Genomic DNA, 22,413 nt, shown 5'->3' on the forward strand with positions numbered 1-22,413 from the left:
ACCATACCACTGTCCATATATACTTGTGGTGGGTATATTTGTATGTATGTATCTGTTCCTGCCCAAATTTGAGACTTCTAAGAGCCTTTTACAAAACCATTATTTTGGCTCTTAGATAAGAAGGGCAGATCAAACAAATTACTCTCCCAGTAGGACCTAGTTTTTATAGTCTTTCTCTGACTCTCATTGAACAAAAGGAAGCTCTTATAATGGGTCTCACGATTTTTTTTATATTTGCTTATTCTAATCTTATATTTACATCACTAATTCTAAAGGTTTTGATTGTCTTTTTTGAAAAACACAATAATCTGAGTCATAACTTATCTACAGGGTCAAATTCCCCCTTCCCTCAAGCTCTTCCTTCTAGTATGCATTTCCTCACACCATTCACAGTGATCACCTTCAGGCAGGAAGTCTGTACTCCTATTTATTCCCCTCTCTGTAGGTCCTTAGACTTAGGGGGAACTTTTTTTATAGCCTGTACCTCCTCTTTCCTTTAGGAATGCTTCATTAAAATATTATGCATAGGTTTTTATTGAAAAAAAAGAGATTTCTTTCAGCTTTCATATATCTGAACAGCCACATGACTTAGACATTGATTTTGTTCACAACAAGAATAGATCCGAGGAAAAGAATCTTGTTACCATAATTCTTGATTCTGTTCTATAAATTGAGTCAAATTTTAAAAAAAAATTGAAAAAGAAGAAAAAATTTTAAAAGAAGAGATGTGTTAAAGCCAGAAAATCTGGGTTTGCTTATATCCACGCTCCTTTCTTTCTTTTGCACACCCTGCCCCCCCAATCAAGTAATTAGGTTTGACTCCCTGCCTAGTGTTATTCATGTGGGTTTCAAAGCTGAATGAATGCCTTGGGACCAAAAACCAGGCTGACAAATCACCAGCCTGGAACATTTATTTTGCGTACTTAGATGTAAATACACCAATAAACTAGGTAGAATACCTTTCTTTGAATTTATAATTTACAAATTGAACATTGTCATATAATATTAAGAATTGGCTTGACTTTTCATTTTCAGCCGAAATAAAGTCTTGCTCAGAACTAAGAAAACTATATAGCCGAGATTTTTCAGTGACTAGAATGATCACAGCTTTTGAATAGATTAATGACATTAAGCTTCTGTTAAAAAAGCTGGCTGACAACCAAGCTTTTTTGAATTAGTCTTCAATTCTGTTGCCAAATATTCTTATACCAGGTATCTTTTTGGATTGGAGAGGAGGCAGGGAGAGTCTGTTGGTATGAAGAGTTGCTTAAAAGAGTTCCCCAAATCACAGTAAGTAGCGAATTTAGGAAGTATTTGAAGATTGGATAATAGCTGACTTTGAGGTTTTTGGTTTTTTTCTTATTTCTTTCATTTATCTTCTTCACAAAGAATGTGAAGCCTTTTAAATGCTTCTCTGCTATTACACAATGGAGGCAGTGTACTATAGTGTAGAGATCCTGGGCTTTTAAAGCCAGATAGAACCTGAGCTTGAATTGAATCACAGCTCTGCAACTAACCAGCTGCCTGGACTTTAGTCAAGCTTCTGAACCTTTTCTTGTCTACAAAACTTAGATATTAAAATACCTATTCCATAAGGTTGTTAATGATTAAACAAGATGACACGTGTAAAAAAGCTTAGGGTTGAACCTGACCACGGTGGAGGGCCGATACCTGTTCCCTAAACCTTTCTTTCCCCAAATTTAGTGGAGTAGAGGCTTTTAATGAGTACAACTGTGACTTTGATGAGAAAATCATGAAATTGTTTTAATTTCTAAATTCAGAAGCTATTTTTTGAGGAACTACTAGGCTCTATGGAAAATTTTAAAAAATGGTTAAGGCCCAGTCCTCCAGTTACTTGCAGTAGGAGAGAAAGACACATGAATAGTACAGTAACAGAATATGATAAGAAGTGCAGTGGCACCTGGGTGGCTCAGTGGGTTAAGTGTCTGCCTTCAGCTCAGGTCATGATCCCAGGACCCTGCATCAGGCTCCCTGCTCAGTGGGTCATCTGCTTATTCCTCTCCCTCTGCCCCTCCCCCCACTTGTGGTCTCTCTCCTTCTCAAGTAAAATCTTTATAAAAGAGGTAGAAACAATGTGCTATTGGAATTTATAAGGTAGGAGGGAATTCTGAAATGGTGGAAAGGCATCGAAGAAGTGTCCAGTGTAATTTGTGTGTCCAGTGTAATTTGTGTAACAAACTAGATAAATGCTTGAAGTTGTTTTTAAGGAGTTAAACACCAATTACACTTTGCTTTGGGACACATTATCTTTAAATGTGGAGGCATATTTGGGCATCCATAAGTTTGATTTAAGTAACATATCCAAACATATGTATTTAATATAAACTGCTTAATCTTCATGTTGTTCTCATATTTCAGTTTTTAGAGGAATGAATGCACCTTGGAAACTCTTGCTGTCATTGTGATTTTGAGTACTAATGGCAGTATTGTGAGAGACCTTCATTCAAGCTCTAACAACATAGTTTGTACTTCTTACCAAAATCATGGGTCTTTCATCCATGTTTAAAGAATATGGCTTTGGGACACCTAGGTGGCTCAGGGGTTGAGTGCCTGCCTTTGGCTCAGGGTATGATCCCAGAGTTCCAGGATCGACTCCCACATGGGGCTTCCTGCATGGAGCCTGCTTCTCTATAGAAACATAGCCTCTGCCTATGTTTCTGCCTTTCTCTCTCTCTGTCTCTCATGAATAAATAAATAAAATATTTTTTAAAAAAGAATATGCTTTCCTTTATAAAAGCTCAGTAGGAATTATTGGAAATACCTGAATTTCCTATTAAAGGACTTTTTTTTTAATTCCAAAGCTGCTTCGTTAAACATTGCTTTATACTATGATGCAAGTCTTTTAGAGATCCTTCAAATTCAAATCCCTTGCTGGGATCTTCTGGCATCTTGGATTTTGCCCTGTAGTTTTATATCCTTCCGGCTTTTTTTTTTTTTTTTTTGCATTGATCTTAATGTGAGTACTATTCTCATAAGCATAGACTTGGAAATTACATTTAGAGCTAGCCAACTCCGAGATTTTGAGCAAGGCCCTCTTCTACTGTAGGCATCAGTTTTCTTATCATCAGTTTAGATATCTGGCTAGGTGGTTTCGTTTCCTTTCTTTCTTTCTTTCTTTCTTTCTTTCTTTCTTTCTTTCTTTCTTTCTTTCTTCTTTCTTTTCTTTCTTTCTTTCTTTCTTTCTTTCTTTCTTTCTTTCTTTCTTTCTTTCTTTCTTTCTTTCTTTCTTTCTTTCTTTCTTTCTTTCTTTCTTTCTTTCTTTCTTTCTCTAGGTGATTTCTAAGAGTTCTTCCAACTCTTAAGTCCTAAATGTACTTCCTTTCACTGTTCCTCTGTTATTTACTTATGATGTAAGTAACAGAAAATATGTGTGCGTAAAATAAAGTACCATCGAATTGCCCTTTTGAGTTAACTCACAATTAAGTCCCAAAGTGGGAGTGGAAGGGTCTCAATTAGCATCTCTTCTTCAAAGGACTAGCTAGGCCTTCCTATTAAAACTGTTTCTATTAATCTATATCTGCTAGTCTGGTAACAATCTAAAAAATTTCTGCTGCTCCTGGGACAGCAAAGAAATGGTTTGATTAGTAATCTCCATGGCATTAAGCCAAGTACTTTTCACAAAATGGTATCTTAGGTAGGAGGCAGGTTTGGACATTAAGGAATTTTCTCATATACCTATACTCATTGATTATTTCCTTCCAAAATATATTTGTTACAGATGTGTATAAACATGTTACAAGGACTTGTTATGCTTATTGATGAATAGTAGTTTATATTTTGATTTAATAAACATTTTATTGAATATCTGCTATATGACAGATATTATGCTGGATACTTTACTTACATTATCTCTAATTTTCACATGTTCTTCACATCAGCTGGAGGTTTCCCTGCTGGGGATGGAGGTACATATTCACAATAACCTCTGGTTCTGAGTGCCTAGAGTTTGCTGAATTTTCTCTAAGTTCATATTACAGTACCAAATAGGAGGTTGGCTTATCATTTTGCCATGCTGCACATCCTGTGTCTCTATGCCAAACAGCACCCATGTCCAAGTGTGAAAGCTAGCCTTTTCTTCAATTTACACATATATTATATTCACTTGTGGCATTTGTGTGTGTGTGTGTGTGTGTGTGTGTGTGTGTGTGATAGATTTTACTGAAAGGGAAGGGAGGATTTATTTGCAGCATTACAGATAATTTTAAATTAACAATATCTCACCACCTGGGATTTTTTTCCATTTGGCCAGTTCCCTCACAAAGAGAGACCGTCCTTTATTGATTCTTTCTCACCTTTCCCTAACCTCTTAGATTTCCTCCTAAACCCCAAAGTCACTTCTTGTATTATTATTGAGGCAAAATTGGTATATAACATTGATTTTTAGGTGCATAACACAATTTGACATCTGTATGCACTGCAAAATGATCACTAACGAAAGTCTAGTTACCGTCCATCACCATTCACTTGACCCCCTTTACCCATCTTGCCTAACCCCTTCTACTCTGATGACCATAAGTGTGTTCTTTGTATCGATTAGTTTGTTTTTATATTATTTTGTTTGCTTTTTTTTAGATTCCATATCTGAGTGAGCTCTTAGGGTATTTGTCTTTCTCTGCCTAACTTATTTCACTTAGCATAATGTTCTCAAGGTCCATCCATGTTATCACAAGTGGCAAGATTTCATTCTTTATGGATGAATAGTATTCCTCTATGTCTATATGTGTCTGTGTGTACCACTTATTCTTTATCCATTCATCTACTGATAGACATTTAGATTGTTTCCATATGTTGGCTATTGTAAATAAGGTGGCAATGAAGATAGGGATGCATGTATCTTTTTGAATTAATGATTTTGTATTCTTTTCAGAAAGACCCAGAAATGGAACAGCTAGATCATATGATAGATCTATTCTTAATTTTTTAAAAAAGATTTTATTTATTTTATTTTAGAGAGGGGAGGGCAGAATGAGAGGTAAAGAGAAAATCTCAAGCAGACCATGAGCTAAGTGGAGTCTGACACAGAGCTCAATCTCACAGTCCTGAGATCCTGACCTGAGCCAAAACCAAGAGTTAGGTGCTCAACTGACTGAGCCATCCATGTGCCCCTATTTTTAATTTTTTGAGGAACCTCCATACTGTTTTTCTAGTGGCTGTACCAACTTACATTCCCACGTCCTATCCAACATTTGTTATTTCTTGTCTTTTTGGTAATAGCTATTCTAAGAGGTGTGAGGTGGTATTTCATTGTGCTTTGATTTGCATTTTCCTAATAATTAGTGATGTTGAATGTCTTTTCATGTGCCTATTGGCCATCTTTATGTCTTCTTTGGAAAAATGTCTATTTAGACCCTCTGGCCCCTTATTAAATTGGATTGTTTGAGTTTTTTATTGTGGAATTGTAAGAGTTTTTTTTCTTTATTTTGGCTATTAACTCCTTATTGGATATGTGATTTGCAAATATCTTCTCCCATTGAGTAGGTTGCCTTTTCATTTTCATGGTAGTTTCCTTTGCTGTGCAGAAGCTTTGTAGTTTGATGTAGTCCCATTGGTTTATTTTTGCTTTTGTTTTCCTTGCCTTTGGAATCAGATCCACAAAAATGTCACTAAGACCCATGTCAAGTAGTTTACTGCCTATGTTTTCTTCTAGGAATTTTACAGTTTCAGGTCTTACATTCAAATGTTTAATCTATTTTAATTTCTGTGTATGGTGTAAGATAATGGTCTAGTTTTTATTCTTTTGCATATGGTTGTCGAATTTTCCTAGCACCATTTATTGAAGAGACCGTCCTTTCTCCATTGTATATTCTTGGCTCCTTTGTCATAATTTGTCTGTATACGTGTGGATTTGTTTCTAAACTCTAAATTCTGTTCTATTGATCTGTGTCTGTCATTATGCCAATACCATACTGTTTTAATTACTATACAGCTTTGTAATATAGTTTTAAATCTTGGAGCATGATACCTCCAGGTTTGTTGTTCTGTCTCGGGATTGCCCTGGCTGTTTGGGACCTTTTGTGGTTCCATACAAACTGTAGAATTATTCTAGTTCTGTGAAAAATGCCATTGGAATTTTGGTAGGGATTACATGGAATCTGTAGATTGCTTTGGATAGTATGATCATTTTAGCAATATTAATTCTTCCAATCCATGAGCATGAGATATCTTTCCTTTTATTTGTGTCTTATTCAACTTCTTTCATCTTACAGTTTTCAGTGTACAAGTTTTTCACCTGCTTGGTTAAGTTTATTCATAGCTATTTTATTATTATTGATGTAATTGTAAATGGGATTGCTTTCTTAATTTCTCTTTATGATAGTTCATTATTAATATAACAGATCTCTGTATATTGATTTTGTATTTTACAACTTTATTGAATTCATTTATTATAACAGTTTTTGATGGAAACTTCAGAGTTTTATATAGACAGAATCATGTCATCTATGGTTTTACTTCTTCCTTTCCTATTTGGATGCATCTTATTCCATTTTCTTACCTTATTGCTGTGGCTAGGACATCCAATACTATGTTGAATAAAAGTGACAGGAGTGGGCATCCTTGCCTTGTTCCTGATTTTAGAAGAAAAGTTTTTGTTTTTTTCACCATTAAATATGATGTTAGCTCTGTGTTTGTCATAAATGACCTTTATTATATTGAGGTACATTCCTTCTATACCCACTTTGTGGAGAGTTTTTATCATAAATAGAAGTTGAATTTTGTCAGTACTTTTTCTGCATCCACTGGATAATAATAGGATTTTTATCCTTTATTTTATTTTTTAAAGATTTTATTTATTTAGTTGAGAGAGCACAGGTGGAGGGGAGGGCCAGACAGAGGGAGAGGGAGAAACAGACTCCCCACTGAGCAGGGAGCCCAATATGGAGCTTGATCCTAGTACCCCAAAATCATGACCTGGGCCAAAGGCAGATCTTAACTGACTGAGCCACCCAGGTGCCCCTATCCTTCATTTTATTAGTGTGGTATATTGGGTTGATTGATTTGCAGATATTGAGCCATCCTTGTACCCCTGAAATAAGTCCTACTTGATTGTGCTTCATGATCCTTTTAATGTATTATTGAATTCAGTTTGCTAATATTTTGTTGAGGAGTTTTGCATCTGTGTTTATCAGAGATATTGGCCTATAATTTTCTGTGTGGTGTCCTTGCCTGGCTTTGGTATCAGGGTAATGCTGGCCTTATCAAATGAGTTTGGAAATGTTCCTTCCTCTTCAATAATTGGAAGAGTTTGAGAAGCACAGGTGTTAAATATCCTTTGGATGTTTGATTGAATTCACCAGTGAAACCATCTGGTCCTGGGCTTTGGTTTGTTGGGAGGTTTTTCTTTTTTTTTTTTTTTTTTTTTTTTTTTTTATTTATGATAGTCACAGAGAGAGAGAGAGAGGCAGAGACACAGGCCGAGGGAGAAGCAGGCTCCATGCACCGGGAGCCTGACGTGGGATTCGATCCCGGGTCTCCAGGATCGCGCCCTGGGCCAAAGGCAGGCGCCAAACCGCTGCGCCACCCAGGGATCTGTTGGGAGGTTTTTCATTACTGATTTAATCTCCTTAGTAGAAATTGGTCTATTCAGATATTCTATTTCTTAATAATCATACTTGGAAGGTGGTGTGTTACTTGGAATTTACTCATTTCTTCTAGGTTGTCCAACTTGTTAGCATATAATTGTAGTAGTTTCTTATGATATTTGTATTTGTGTGGTATCAGTTGTAAATTCTCTTTCATTTCTGATTTTGTTTACTTGAGCCCTCTTTTTTCTTGGTTAGTGTAGCTAAATGTTTATCAAATTTGTGTATCTTTTCAGAGAACTAGCTTTCCATTTTATTGATCTTTTCTATCTTTTTAGTCTCTGTTTCATTTATTTCCACTGTATCTTTATTATTTCTTTAAGATGTAAAGTCATATTGTTTATTTGAGGTTTTTCTTGTTTTTTGAGGCAGGCCTATATTACTATGAATTTCCTTAGAACAGCTTTTGTTGCATCACACAGGTTTTTGTATGTTGTATTTCTATTTTCATTTGTCTCTAGGTATTTTTTTTATTTCTTTTTTTTTGTCAGTGACTCATTGGTTGTTCAGTAGCATGTTACATTTCTACATTTTTTGTGTCTTTTTACACTTTTCTTTGATTTCTAGTTTTTATACCCTCATGGTTGGAAAAGATGCTTGATGTGATTTCAGTCTTCTTGAATTTAAGACTTTTTTTGTGCTGTAACATGTAATCTATCCTGGAGACTATTTTATATGCACTTGAGAAGAATGTGTATTCTGCATTTGGATGGGATGTTCTATATATATATCTATCAACCCCATATGATCTAATGTGTTGTTTAAGGCTGATGTTTCCTTACTGATTTTCTGTCTGGATGATTTATCTTGATGTAAATGGAATGTTAAAGTCCCCTACTATTATTTTATTGCTGTCAATTTCTCCCTTCAGGTCTGTTAATATTTGCTTTATATGTGCTGGTGCTCCTCACCCATATATGTATATGGGTACATATATATTTGTAAATGTTTTATCTTCTAGCTGGATTGACTCCTTTATCATTATGTAATGCCTTTCTTTGTCCTTTATTACAATCTTTGTTTTCATCTGATATGAGTATAGCTATACCATCTTTATTTTTGTTTCCATTTACATAGAATATGTTTATCCCTTCACTTTCAGCCTCTGTGTCTTTACTTTCAAAATCTCTTGTAGGCAGCATAACGTTGGGTCTTTTTTGATCCATTCACTCACTCTGTGCCTTTTGATTTGGAGAATCTAGTCCATTTACATTTAAAGTAATTTTTATTTTATTTATTTATTTATGTGTTTGTTTCTTTGTATTTTTTTATAGGAGTTCGATTTACCAACATATAGTATAACACCCAGTGCTCATCCCATCAAGTGCCCCCCTCAGTGCCCATCACACAGTCACCCCATCTCCCCACCCACATTCCCTTCCACTAACCCTTGTTCGTTTCCCAGAGTTTGGTGTCTCTCATTTTCTGTCACCCTCTCTGATATTTCCCACTCATTTTCTCTCCTTTCCCCTTTAATCCCTTTCACTATTTTTTATATTCCCTGAATGAATGAAACCATATAATGTTTGTCCTTCTCTGATTGACTTACTTCACTCAGCATAATACCCTCCAGTTCTATCTACGTTGAAGCAAATGGTGGGTATTTGTTGTTCCTAATGGCTGAATAATATTCCATTGTGTATATATATATATATATATATATATATACCACATCTTCTCATTTAAAGTAATTATTGATAGGTGTGTACTTACTGCCATTTTGTTACTTGTTTTCTGGAGTTTTTGGTAGTTTCTTCTCTTCCTTTCTTCTCTTTCTCTTCCTTTGTGTTTTTTTTTAAGATTTTATTTATTCATTCATGAGAGACACACAGAGGAAAAGACATAGGCAGAGGGAGAAGCAGGCTCCCTCCAGGGAGCCCAATGCAGGACTCAATCCCTGGACCAGGGATCACATCGTGAGCTGAAAGGCAGATGCTCAACTGCCTGAACCACCCAGGCATCCCTTCCTTTGTGGTTCAATGGATTTCTTTAGTGTTACGTTTATATTTCTTTCTTATTTTGTGTATTTACTAAAGTTTTTGCCTTGTGGTTACCATGATGCTTACATATAATATGTATGTAATGATTGATTTCAAATTGATAAGAGCTTAAATTTGAACACATTCCAAAACATTTTTGTCCCACCCACATTTTATCTTTAATATCACATTTTATATTGTTCTGTTTTATGCAGCCCTTAAATAATTGACTATAATAATTATTTACTTACTACTTATTAATAATTGTAGTAATTATTATAGTACTATATAGTTTTAGTTAAATTTACTACTAATGGCTATTAATTAATCTTGCACTTTCTTTATAAGTGATTAATCTACTATCTTTACTATATATTTACCTTTACCAGTGCAGTTTTTATTTTTGCAAATTTTCCATTTCTTAGAAGGCTGAATTAATGGTCATGAATGTGTTCAGTTTTTTACTTATCTGGAAAACTCTTTAATCTCCCCTTCAATTCTGAATGATGACATTGCTGGATAGAGAATTCTTGTTTGGAAATTTTTTTTACTTCCAGCACTTAAATATGTCATACCACTCCTGTCTGGCTTGAAAGTTTCTGGTAAAAAAATTTCCTGGTAGACTTACAGGATTTCCCCTGTAAGTAGCAAACTGTTTTTCTCTTGGTGCTCTTAAGATTGTCTGTTTAACTTTTACCATTTGAATTATAGTGTTTCTTGGCGTGGATCTCTTTGGGTTCCTCTTATTTGCAATTCCTTGGGGTTTCTGGACCTTGTTCTTTCATTTGGAACATAGTCCTCTCATTTTGCCTGAAGCTCTGCATTTATTTCTATGTATTAGGTAAATCAGTTCCCTCTGCAAACCTCGAAGGAACAGCCTTGTGTAAGAGATGTCCCATAGAGCTCAGAAGTGCTATGACCTTGGGCCACACCTGCACCAGCCCCTCAAAGGATGACCCCTCTGTGAACTGTGCATTACTGCCTGCTTTGGTGGGGCAATAGCTCTGGGGGTGGGTGAGCCCCCAGTGAGGTGTACCTTCTAGCACCAACAGGCTAGAGAAAGAGTTCGAAATTGTCACTGCCAGTACCAGCATCAACGACTTATAATGAATTATCAAAAATGGCACTTGTCTATGTTTCTGTCCCCTGATAGAGTCCCAACAAGTTTCTGGGCCTCTGGCAGACACTTCATACTGGTATCTTTTACACCGGGCCTGATGGTGATTGAATCAGTACATGAGCCTTTTGAGAGGAGATTCTCTTCTTAAAATTCTGGAACTAATCCTAGTTGGTTTTCAAAGCCAAGCATTTTTGGGGCTTATCTTGCCTATGCAAGATATAGGGGAAGGGGTGCCTGATGTGAAGCACAAAACCCTTGTTTCTTAGGGGAAAGTTACATATTTTTGAGATCCCTCTCCATTGTGGATTGCTGTGTCTGGGGTGGGTTTTGTTTTATTTTATTTTTTTTTGGTAAGACTATGTCTCTGCCTCTGTCACCCATTTTGATGGTGGGTTTTTTTTATCCTTTGTTGTGGAGGCTCTGTTTATCCAGTTTTCAGCTCTTTTTCAGCGGAAATTATTCTATATGTTGTACAACTAATTTGTTGTGTCTGTGGTAGGAGGTGAGTTCAGAATCTTCCTACGCCCCCATCTTGAATCCCCCAACTAAACTTCTGATCCAATTATGCATATTTTAGTCCTTATTTACAAAATGAGCCTTAGGCTTGCATTTTCATATCCAGACTGATGTAAATACATGTTCAGTGAAATAAGAAACGCTTACTACTTTCAGAATCTACCCTCCTTAAAAGGCAGTAGTAGTTATAAACAGCAGTTTTTCTGCACTAATGCAAAATAACACTGTATGGATTGGTATTATCCCCAATTTATAGGTAAATAAATAAGTTCAACAATTTAATTACCTGTCCAGGATTATTTATTTAGTAAGTGGCAAACACAGATTTCAAAACTAGGTCCATTTGAATCCAAATCCTGTGGATTTTCTACCAAACAAGATACAATTCAAAAAAGAAATGAGGAAAGATGCATTTTAAGATTCTCAAAGGTTGAAAATAGGAAAATTGCATGGAAAATTCATAGCATCTGAATCTATTTGGGATAGTAGCTTTGTTATTATAGCCCAAAGGTACTATTTAATATTTAAGGTTGTAGGGAAACATAAGTGAAAAATTTTAGTTAATTTAAAAATTCTGCCTTATAGCAGATAAATGGGACATTCATTATGGTTAAATTAGATCTTTAAAAATTCATATATACATTGACTTGTACCTAATAAATATTTATTAATCCTCTCTAACTTTTTCATCCTATTCCTTTTAAAAATAGTTTTTTTCTAATACCTGCTATTTATATTACAGAGACAATTAAAGGCAGATGCTAAAAAAGCTATTGGAAGGCTTCAACTACGTACACTGAAACAAGGAGACAAGGTGCATTTATGACTTTTAAATGCTGTTTGTTTTAAAGCAATGCTACTAAATTATCATTGGAACTGAATTTTCTTCCAAAGTATGCTTTTCATTAGAATTTATAATTCTTACGACTTTTTTTTATCTATTTGATGCTGGAGGTAGACTGAAAAATGACCATTGGCCCCCATAGATATCTAGGTTTTAATCCCTAGAACCTGTAAATATTACCTTATATGGCAGAAAGGACCTTGCAGATGAAATTAAGTTAAGGATTTTGAGGTGTGGAGATTATCCTGGATTATCCAGGTGGGTCCTAAATATAATCGCATGTGATTGTTGTTAGAAGAAGAAAAAGGGAGATTTGACTGCAGTGCAGTAGAATATGTGGCAATGGAAGTAAGATATTATAATGATGCAAGAAAGGAGCCATGAGCCAAGGAATACAGACAGCCTCCAGAAGCTAGAAAAGGCAAGGAAAAGGGAAAAGCTTCCCTGAAGCTTACAGAAGGAACTGCCAACACATTGACTTTTAGACTTCTGATTTCTAGAACAACAAAAGAATGAATTTGTGTTATTTTAAGCCACTAAGTTATGGTCATTTTTTTACAGCAAAAACAGGAAACTAATGCCTTATTGCAACTTTACTTAAACATCTGTTTGTAGATTTAGGACAGTTAAAAACTACCTTTGGTGTGTAAAGCATGTATCAAAAAAGAGCTACAGAAAATATTGAAATAAAAACTCCCATTTATAATAGCACTAGAACCATGAAATACTTAGGTATAAATCTTGCAAAATATGTACATGATCTGTTTCCTGAAAATTGCAAAACACTAATGAAAGAAATCAAACGAAAACCTAGATAAGTGGAGGGATATGCCATGTTCATGGGTCAGAAGAGTCACTGTTATCAAGATGCCAAATCCCCCCCCAACTAATCCATAGATTCAGTGCAGTTCCAATCAAAATCCTAGTGAGATCTTTTGTATTTATTGACAGGTTGATGCTAAGTTTATATGGAAAATCAAAAGAACTAGAATAACCAAAACAATTTTTATAGTGAAGAACGAATTTGGATGAATCAACTTGCCTAATTTGCAGAATTATTTAAAAAATATAGTAGCCAGTATAGTGTGGTATTGGAGAAAGGCTAGAACTTTAGATCAATGGGACAGAAAAGAGTCCAGAAATAGACCCGCACATATATGATCAATTGATTTTTGACAAAGGCACGCAGGCAATTAAATGAAAAAGGGGTAGTCAATTATTGACTCTCCATATACAATGTTTGGGTATCCTTATGCAAAAAACATGAACCTCAAACAGCACTTCATACTGTCTGTAAAATTTAAGTTAAAATATATCACAGACCTAAATATAAAACCTAGAGCTATGAAATCCTTAGAAGAAACCTTTGGAGAAAAAAAAAATATCATCACAACTTGGGTTAGGCAAAGATTACTTAGATGTGACAACAGAAACAAGCCTACTAAAGAAAACAATAGAAATTTGACTTTGTCAAAATTAAGAATTTTTGTTCTTTAACATGGTTAAGAGAATGAAAAGACAACCCACAGACTGGGAAAAAATATTTGCAAATCACATATCTGATAAGGGATGATATCTAGAATATATAAAGAACTCTCAAAGCTCAGTAGTAAGTAAGTAAACAAACAGCATAGTGAAAAGGGGGCCAAACAGGCATTTACCAAAGAAAATATATGGATGGCAAATAAAAGCAGATAAAAAGATGCTCAACGTCATTAGTCATTAGGGAAATGCAAATTAAAACCACAATGAGATACCACAGCACATTCTAAAATTGCTAAAACTAATACAACTGACAGTACCCAAGAGTTGGCCACATGTGGAACAACTGGAATTGTTATGCATTTGGCTGGTGAGAATGTAATGTATAGCCAGTTTTGAAAGCAATTTGGCAGTTCTTATGAAGTCAAAAATAACACTTTCCAAAGAACCCAGCAATCTCAACTAGATAGTTAACCTACAGGAAAAACTATGTTCACAGAAAAACTTGTACATAATTTTTCATTGCAGCTTTACTCATAATCAGCAAAAATTGTAAAGAACCCAAATGTCCTTCAAATGGTGGATGGATGCACAAACTATGGCACATCCACATCATGGAATAGTATTTAGCAATAAAAAAGGATGTGTTTTGGGCAGAGAGACCCTATTGATACACGTAACATAGATGAGTGTTAAATGTATTATGTTAAGTGAAAGAAGCCAAATTCAAAGGCAATATAATACATAACTCCATTTATATGACATTGGGGAGAAACAAAAAGTATAGGAACTGAAAACAGATCAGTGGTTGCCAGAGGGTGGGGGTGAGAGTAGGGATTAACTACAAAGGGGTATAGAGGAATTTGTTGGGGTAATAGAACTATCCTATATCTTGACTGTGGTGAGGACTGAGTGCATATTTGTTCACACTTGTGAAACTGTATACTAAAAACAGTGAATTTCACTGCTTGTGAATTATACCCTAATTTTTCTTAAATGAGAAAACATAGCTATAGAACTTATACAAACCTCATTTAAAGAAACGCTACCTGCTCCTCTTTGTACTGTTCCTCTTTTGGTTGACTTTATTCTTTTACCTTTTTTAAGTCTAAATTATATTCGAATTTCAGCTGTATAAGAGCATTATCAACTACAGTCACAATGTTTTACATTAGATCCTCAGACCTTATTCATATTATAGCCGAAAGTCTGTACACTTTTACCACCTACTCCCTGTTTCTCCCATCCTCCAGCCTCTGGCAACCACTTTTCTGCTCTGTTTCTATAAGTTTGAACTTTTTTTTTTTTTTAAAGACTTCAGTTAAGTCTAAATAATTTTACGTTGCTTATTGAAAGAATCTATGCAATTTAAGTACATACATATTCTGATCTTGCTCTGTGGTTTAATGTATCTTTTCTTATCCATCAGAGTAATAATAACTATTTGTTCATAGGAGATTGGCCCTGATGGAGATAGTTGTGCTGTGTGTATTGAACTATATAAACCAAATGATTTGGTGCGCATCTTAACCTGCAAGTAAGTTTGATTTTATTTTATACCATTAATAAGAATATCTGGCTTATTGCAATGATTGTATTGAGGGAAACTATATTGAATGTTTCCAAATTGATGTAAAGAAAGGGTTTATTTTCATTTAAATACAGTTGAATGCTTTGGCATAAGGCTAATTATATAAAGTTTCTAAAATCTGGTACAATTTGGAAACTAGTTCCATATAAAACTGAGAACCTAGTCAGCACCATAGTTTAAATATATATTTTTTACTGGATTAATTAATTTAAAATCATTTTAACAGTCCTATTGAGTGAAAAAAAAATCAACTCAATGGGCACCTATTTGGAAGTCTTCATTCTTTAGTTTTATATTATCCCTCTCCTGGAAGTTCTTAATGCTCTTTAACAATTAAATAGTGATGTTCTTAGAACTTACCACGTGGCCTAAATTATCAGTATTATCTTGTACTTTGTACTTTGGTGTACTATATTATTGAGAATGACTAACTGTGCTATTTTTATAGTTAGGGAATGACAAGATAATAGAGATCTGAAATACCGAACAAAGTCTTAGGTCAGGTAACATCTTAGCCATTTTTGAAGCAATAAGTGTTGAAAATAGTTTTTTTTTTTTTTTGAAGCTAAGGTAATGAGGTTTTTATATTTAAAAATGCTATATTATGAAATTTCCAGATCTTGTTTCTGTGGCTCCTTCATAGTGTTTATGCTGTAATAGTGTGTTTAAAAGAAAAAAGACATCTGTTAAAAAACTAAATAAAAATATAGAATAACCTGTTAGTATATTAGGTCAAGTGTTGTTGCTATTTCACAACTGATAACCAAGTTATGTGCTTTTTTTTTTCATTAGCCATATTTTCCATAAGACATGTGTTGACCCATGGCTGTTAGAACACAGGACTTGCCCCATGTGCAAATGTGACATACTCAAAGCTTTGGGAATTGAGGTAAACATTGCTAAACCATTTATATGAAGGAACAAGTTATTTATGTACTTGGGCCTTCAGGAAAATAGCATCCTTAATTTTTAGCTATGTAATATGCTAGACTTGTGACTTATATCAAAAATTGGACCTATTTATATCATAATGACAGTAAGGTGCCATGTTGGATCACACCTCCATTTTCCTCCTTCTTTCCTTTTATTATTTGGTCAGTAACAACCATATAAATTACCAACTGATTTCTGATACCCCTTGCATTTTTGCTCTTACTATTGCACAGCAATCAAACTTGTAGTTAGATGAGCATCTGTATTTTGAATCAGTATAATAAATATTAAATTATATTTGGTAAATGATGTAAAACTTAACCTATTTTACATCACACCAACAACAGAAAGTCAAGCTCAACAAAATCTTCCTGATTTCAGGAGATACATAGATGATACTGATTCTCAAATACGCTAGGAGACCGCATAGGATGTAGTTCTTGTTAAATGTTTTGTTTCTTAATAATTTTAGACTTACAGAAAAATGGCAAACACAATATAGAGAGTTCCCACATAGTTTTTTTTACTATTGTTAACATTTTGCATTGCTGTGGTATGTTTGTCAAAAGAAAGAAACTGACATTGGGTTGTTACTATTAACTAAGTTTCAGACTTTATTTGAATTTTGCCAGCAACTGCCTTTTGAAAACTTCTGGAGGTGAACTTGAATCAGAGTGAATGTTTTTGGGGTTTTTTGTTTATTTTGAGTGCCTACCCTGTAGCAGGCATTCTATTATGAAGTGCTGGGATCACCCAGATGAACATCAGATGTGAAGGCAATCTGCCTGTAACATCTTTCACCACATCTTGGAACTAGTTACTCCCAATTGCGCTGGCTGGGACCAGCAAGAGATTTTTGTGATCATCAGAAGAAATGATAGGTTTAAAAGATTAAGAAGCATAGCTCTAATAAGTTACCTATGAAGATACTTTGTAATGATATGTCAGGGAAAAACATGTACTCTGAGAATCTTTTAATTTGTTCAAATGCTTTCCCAAGGTGGATGTTGAAGATGGATCAGTGTCTTTACAAGTCCCTGTTTCCAATGAGACATCAAATAGTGCCTCTTCTCATGAAGAGGATAATCGCAGTGAGACCGCATCATCTGGATATGCTTCTGTTCAGGGAGCAGATGAACCACCTTTGGAAGAACATGTGCAATCAGCAAGTAAGCATCACAATGAGGGGCAGTGAGTCCCCACAAATGATCCATTGTAGATCATATGCCCGGCAGAGTACTCCTGCTTTTTGTTGTTTGTTCCTTTCATTCATTAAACACATTCCATCACCCTTGTTCGTTTCCCAGAGTTAGGAGTCTCTCATGTTCTGTCTCCCTTTCTGATATTTCACACTCATTTTTTTCTCCTTTCCCCTTTACTCCCTTTCACTATTTTTTATATTCCCCAAATGAATGAGACCATATAATGTTTGTCCTTCTCCAATTGACTTATTTCACTCAGCACAATACCCTCCAGTTCCATCTACATTGAAGCAAATGGTGGGTATTTGTCGTTTCTAATGGCTGAGTAATATTCCATTGTATACATAGACGACATCTTCTTTATCCATTCATCTTTCGATGGACACCAAGGCTCCTTCCACAGTTTGGCTATTGTGGACATTGCTGCTATGAACATTGGGGTGCAGGTGTCCCGGCATTTCACTGCATCTGTATCTTTGGGGTAAATCCCCAGCAGTGCAATTGCTGGGTCATAGGGCAAATCTATTTTTAACTCTTTGAGGAACCTCCACACAGTTTTCCGGAGTGGCTGCACCAGTTCCCATTCCCACCAGCAGTGCCAGAGGGTTCCCCTTTCCACATCCTCTCCAACATTTGTGGTTTCCTGCCTTGTTAATTTTCCACATTCTCACTGGTGTGAGGCGGTATCTCATTGTGGTTTTGATTTGCATTTCCCTGATGGCAACTGATGCAGAGCATTTTCTCATGTGCTTGTTGGCCATGTCTATGTCTTCCTCTGTGAGATTTCTGTTCACGTCTTTTGCCCATTTCATGATTGGATTGTTTGTTTCTTTGGTATTGAGTTTAATAAGTTCTTTATAGATCTGGGATACTAGTCCTTTATCTGATAGGTCATTTGCAAATATCTTCTCCCATTCTGTAGGTTGTCTTTTAGTTTTGTTGACTGTATCCTTTGGTGTACAAAAGCTTCTTATCTTGATGAAGTCCCAATAGTTCATTTTTGCTTTTGTTTCTTTTGCCTTCGTGGATGTATCTTGCAAGAAGTTACTGTGGCCGAGTTCAAAAAGGGTGTTGCCTGTGTTCTCCTCTAGGATTTTGATGGAATCTTGTCTCACATTTAGATCTTTTATCCATTTTGAGGTTATCTTTGTGTGTGGTGCAAGAGAGTGGTCTATTTTCATTCTTCTGCATGTGGATGTCCAATTTTCCCAGCACCATTTATTGAAGAGACTGTCTTTTTTCCAGTGGATAGTCTTTCCTCCTTTGTTGAATATTAGTTGACCATGAAGTTGAGGGTCCACTTCTGGATTCTCTGTTCTGTTCCATTGATCTATGTGTCTGTTTTTGTGCCAGTACCACACTGTCTTGATCACAGCTTTGTAGTACAACCTGAAATCTGGCATTGTGATGCCCCCAGATATGGTTTTCTTTTTTAAAATTCCCCTGGCTATTCGGGGTCTTTTCTGATTCCACACAAATCTTAAAATAATTTGTTCTAACTCTCTGAAGAAAGTCCATGGTATTTTGATAGGGATTGCATTAAACGTGTAAATTGCCCTGGGTAACATTGACATTTTCACAATATTAATTCTTCCAATCCATGAGCATGGAATATTTTTCCATCTCTTTGTGTCTTCCTCAATTTCTTTCAGAAGTGTTCTGTAGTTTTTAGGGTATAGATCCTTTACCTGTTTGGTTAGGTTTATTCCTAGGTATCTTATGCTTTTGGGTGCAATTGTAAATGGATTGGGTGTTGGGCACTGAGGGGGGCACTTGATGGGATGAGCACTGGGTGTTATGGTATATGTTGGCAAATTGAACTCCTATTAAAAAATATGTAAAAAAATAATAAAGTTACCTGAATTCACACACACACACACACACACACACACATTCCAGATTTTTTGTAGTAACAAAGATGTAGTGCAGGACACATCCCTGCCTTAACTTAATATGCACATATTCAGGTGTATCTGAAACAGATGAAATGCATCAGGAGTGGGGGTTATTCACAAAATAAAAAGGTTTTTTATGGGATAGCTTCTCTGTGATGCATTTAAGTATTGGTTATTAGCTTATAGAGGCTGAGGAGAAACTTTAGAAGCCATTGTTTATTATAGAGCAATCAAAAACTAAGATAAAGGAGTCCCGAAGTGATTTTATACACAACTTCTTAGGAACCCATCTTTTGCACAGATCAGAAACTGTGTAAGAATATGTGCTGCTACCTGTTGATTATTTACCATGAAATGAACAAACTATGGAAACAAAATTGAATATATTATTTTCAAACTTCATGTGAGTCAGTATTGTAACTTAGTAAGTCATACCAGTGGAAAACTTTCAGGGAGTTCAGTTCCTTTTTTCCTCAGAGAAAACCTGCATACAAAACTTAGTTTCCTTTTCTTTGACTTTGACCTTTTTCATGGTTTTTGTTGATTTGATGGTTTTCTCTCAATCCTTATTTTGAAATAACCTAATCCTGGCATAGAAGTAGAAGAAAACTAAATGTTAAGATGACTTGTGGGAAGGGCACCTGGGTAGTTCACTTGGTTGGGCATTTTCCTTCAGCTCAGGTCATGATCCCGGGGTCCTGGGATCGAGCCTGGAGTCAGGCCTCCTGCTCAGCAGGGAGTCTGCCTCTCCCTTTGCCCCTCACCCAACTTGTTCTCTCTCAACTAAATAAATGAAATCTTTTTTAAAAAATATGACTTGTGAGAGTTTCAGCTTTCTATTGACATAAACCTTTATCCTCAGTAGGCTTATCAGTGCCATACACATCATTCCTGAAAATGTCACAAGGAGTTCTATCATTGCAAATGTACACTTTGTATTTCTTGTAATCTAATCTTCAGACATTTCCTGGAGTACAAAGTAGTCATAAGAATATTTAATAATCTGTGGGTTATTCTGCATACAATAGAGAATCATTGTCTATTTGCCCTAGGTGATTTTTTTGTTTGTTTGTTTCCGTAACTGTGTGGTGATAGAATTCAGTGATGACAAAGGATAAAGTGTACAGGACAATTCAGTTTATTGCTAGCTTATTAAAAAAAAGTTCTAATCTACTTTTTTGTGTGTTCTGTTGTTATTGTGAGGCATGGTAGTAAGCAGAACAGTTTTTGCAGAGAATTTGACAAGCAAATGAAATGATGATCCAAATTCCTTGCTCTGTATTGAATGGATGAATGATAGTAACACCCATTTAGGTGCCTCACACGAGAAACTAGGGAGATCCCTAGATTCTTCCCTCTCTTTCTTACTAATTAAGCATCTCTTTTCTTTAATCCATCCCTTAATTCTCAACCTTAATTCCACAGTCATGGTTTGAACCACTATTTTCTTTCTGCTCATTCCTTCCACTTTTCTTCGCCCAAGAAGTTGAAGAAGCCTGGTTTAATTCCTGTTTCTCCTTTAAAACTTAACCTCCTTTGGGATCCCTGGGTGGCGCAGCGGTTTGGCGACTGCCTTTGGCCCAGGGCGCGATCCTGGAGACCCGGGATCGAATCCCACGTCGGGCTCCCGGTGCATGGAGCCTGCTTCTCCCTCTGACTATGTCTCTGCCTCTCCTCTTTGACTATCATAAATAAATTTTAAAAAAATAAAAAAAAACTTAACCTCCTTTGAAAAGACTCCCTTGGCTAACATTCCTTTGGATAGGAATAGTGTCTTATTACTCACTATTGTATACCCAGCACCTAGAACAGTGTGCCACATAGTAGATGCTCAAATAAATGTTGAATCAATGACCATGTAGAGTAGATTTAATTTTATCTATGATTATGTATTAAGAGTTTGAGTGTCTTGGCTATTAGCTATTGATTATTGCAGTGGTAGTTGATTTAAATAACTTTGTGAACATATAGTTGATTAGTTCATGTCGGCTTGTCCCATCATTACAGTAAGTTGTGTTAGAGCACTGGTTTTAAAACTTACACATGCATCAAATCACCTGGAGAGCTTGTTAAAATGAATGGGCTGCCAACAGTTTTTGACTCAGTAGGTTTGGAGTCAGGCCAGAGATTTTTTGTCTCTAGTAAGTTCCTAGGTGGTACCGTTGCTGCTGGTCCTGGGACTACATTTTGAGAACCACTAAATAAGAGCCATAGTTCTTAACACTAGTTGCACATTAAAATCACTCAGAGAAATTTTAAACATTGCTGATGCCTGGACTCTACCCCAGAATGGTTAGAATCACAATCCATGAGGAGTGGGGCCCAAGCATAGGTATTTTTTTTATTTTAATTTTGATATAATTTCAGGCTGACTAAAAATCTCAAAAACAGAATAATGCCCATATACCCTTCACTCGACTTCTCTAAATGTTAACATCTTATATAACCATATATAATTATTAACACCAGGAAATTAACTGATAAAATGTTATTAACCAAATGACAGATCTTACTCAAATTTCACCAGTTGACCCACTAGGGTCCTTTTTCTATTCCAGGATCCCACATTGTATTTCCCTTTTACTCTTTTTTTTCCAAATTTATTGAGATATATTTGACATAAAATTGTGTAAATGTAAGTTGTACAACATGATTTAATACACCTATATATTGCAAAATGATTAGCACAGTAAGGTTAGTTAATAAATTCACCACCTAATTACAAATTTTTGTTGTGTATGTGTGAGAATGTTTAAGATCTACTCTTAGCAACTTTCAAGTATATCCAAAATTCCACTACTGAGTATTTACCCAACGAAAATGAAAACAGTAATTTAAAAAGATATATGCACCGTTATATTTATTGCAACATTATTTACAGTAGCCAAGATGTGGAAGCAATCTAAGTGTCCATCAATAGACAAAAGGATAAGGAAGATTTGATATATATAATCCAATGGAATATCACAAAGCCATAAAAAGGATGAGATCATGCCATTTGTAACAACATGGATGGACCTAGAGGGTATCATGCTAAGTGAAATCAGTCAGACTGAGAAAAACTAATAACATAATATTTCATTCATGTGGAATCTAAAAAAACAAAAAACAAACAAAAAGCATAATTAGGACTATAAATATAGAAAACAAAGTGATGGTTGCCAGAGGGAAGGGAGATGGATAAAATGGGTGAAGGAGAGTGGGAGGTGCAGGCTTCCAGTTATGGAATGAATAAGTCATGGGAATAAAA

At 35.4% G+C, this 22,413-nt stretch overlaps 1 protein-coding gene across 3 annotated transcripts in view; it reads left to right on the plus strand.

Moving 5' to 3' along the window:
• Window positions 1-22,413, plus strand: part of RNF128 (ring finger protein 128) — a 117,233-nt gene that overhangs the window by 89,024 nt on the left and 5,796 nt on the right. For 2 of the 3 annotated variants that reach the window (XM_038587993.1, XM_038587991.1), the window contains exons 3-6: window positions 11,959-12,030; window positions 14,997-15,079; window positions 15,926-16,022; window positions 17,067-17,235. In XM_038587993.1, the coding sequence (XP_038443921.1) occupies window positions 11,959-12,030; window positions 14,997-15,079; window positions 15,926-16,022; window positions 17,067-17,235 (421 nt within the window). The remainder of the gene's footprint in view (window positions 1-11,958; window positions 12,031-14,996; window positions 15,080-15,925; window positions 16,023-17,066; window positions 17,236-22,413) is intronic. The other variant, XM_038587992.1, reaches the window with a different exon arrangement.

Source organism: Canis lupus, chromosome X (assembly GCF_011100685.1).
Source record: "Canis lupus familiaris isolate Mischka breed German Shepherd chromosome X, alternate assembly UU_Cfam_GSD_1.0, whole genome shotgun sequence".
NCBI classification, from domain to species: Eukaryota; Metazoa; Chordata; class Mammalia; order Carnivora; family Canidae; genus Canis; species Canis lupus.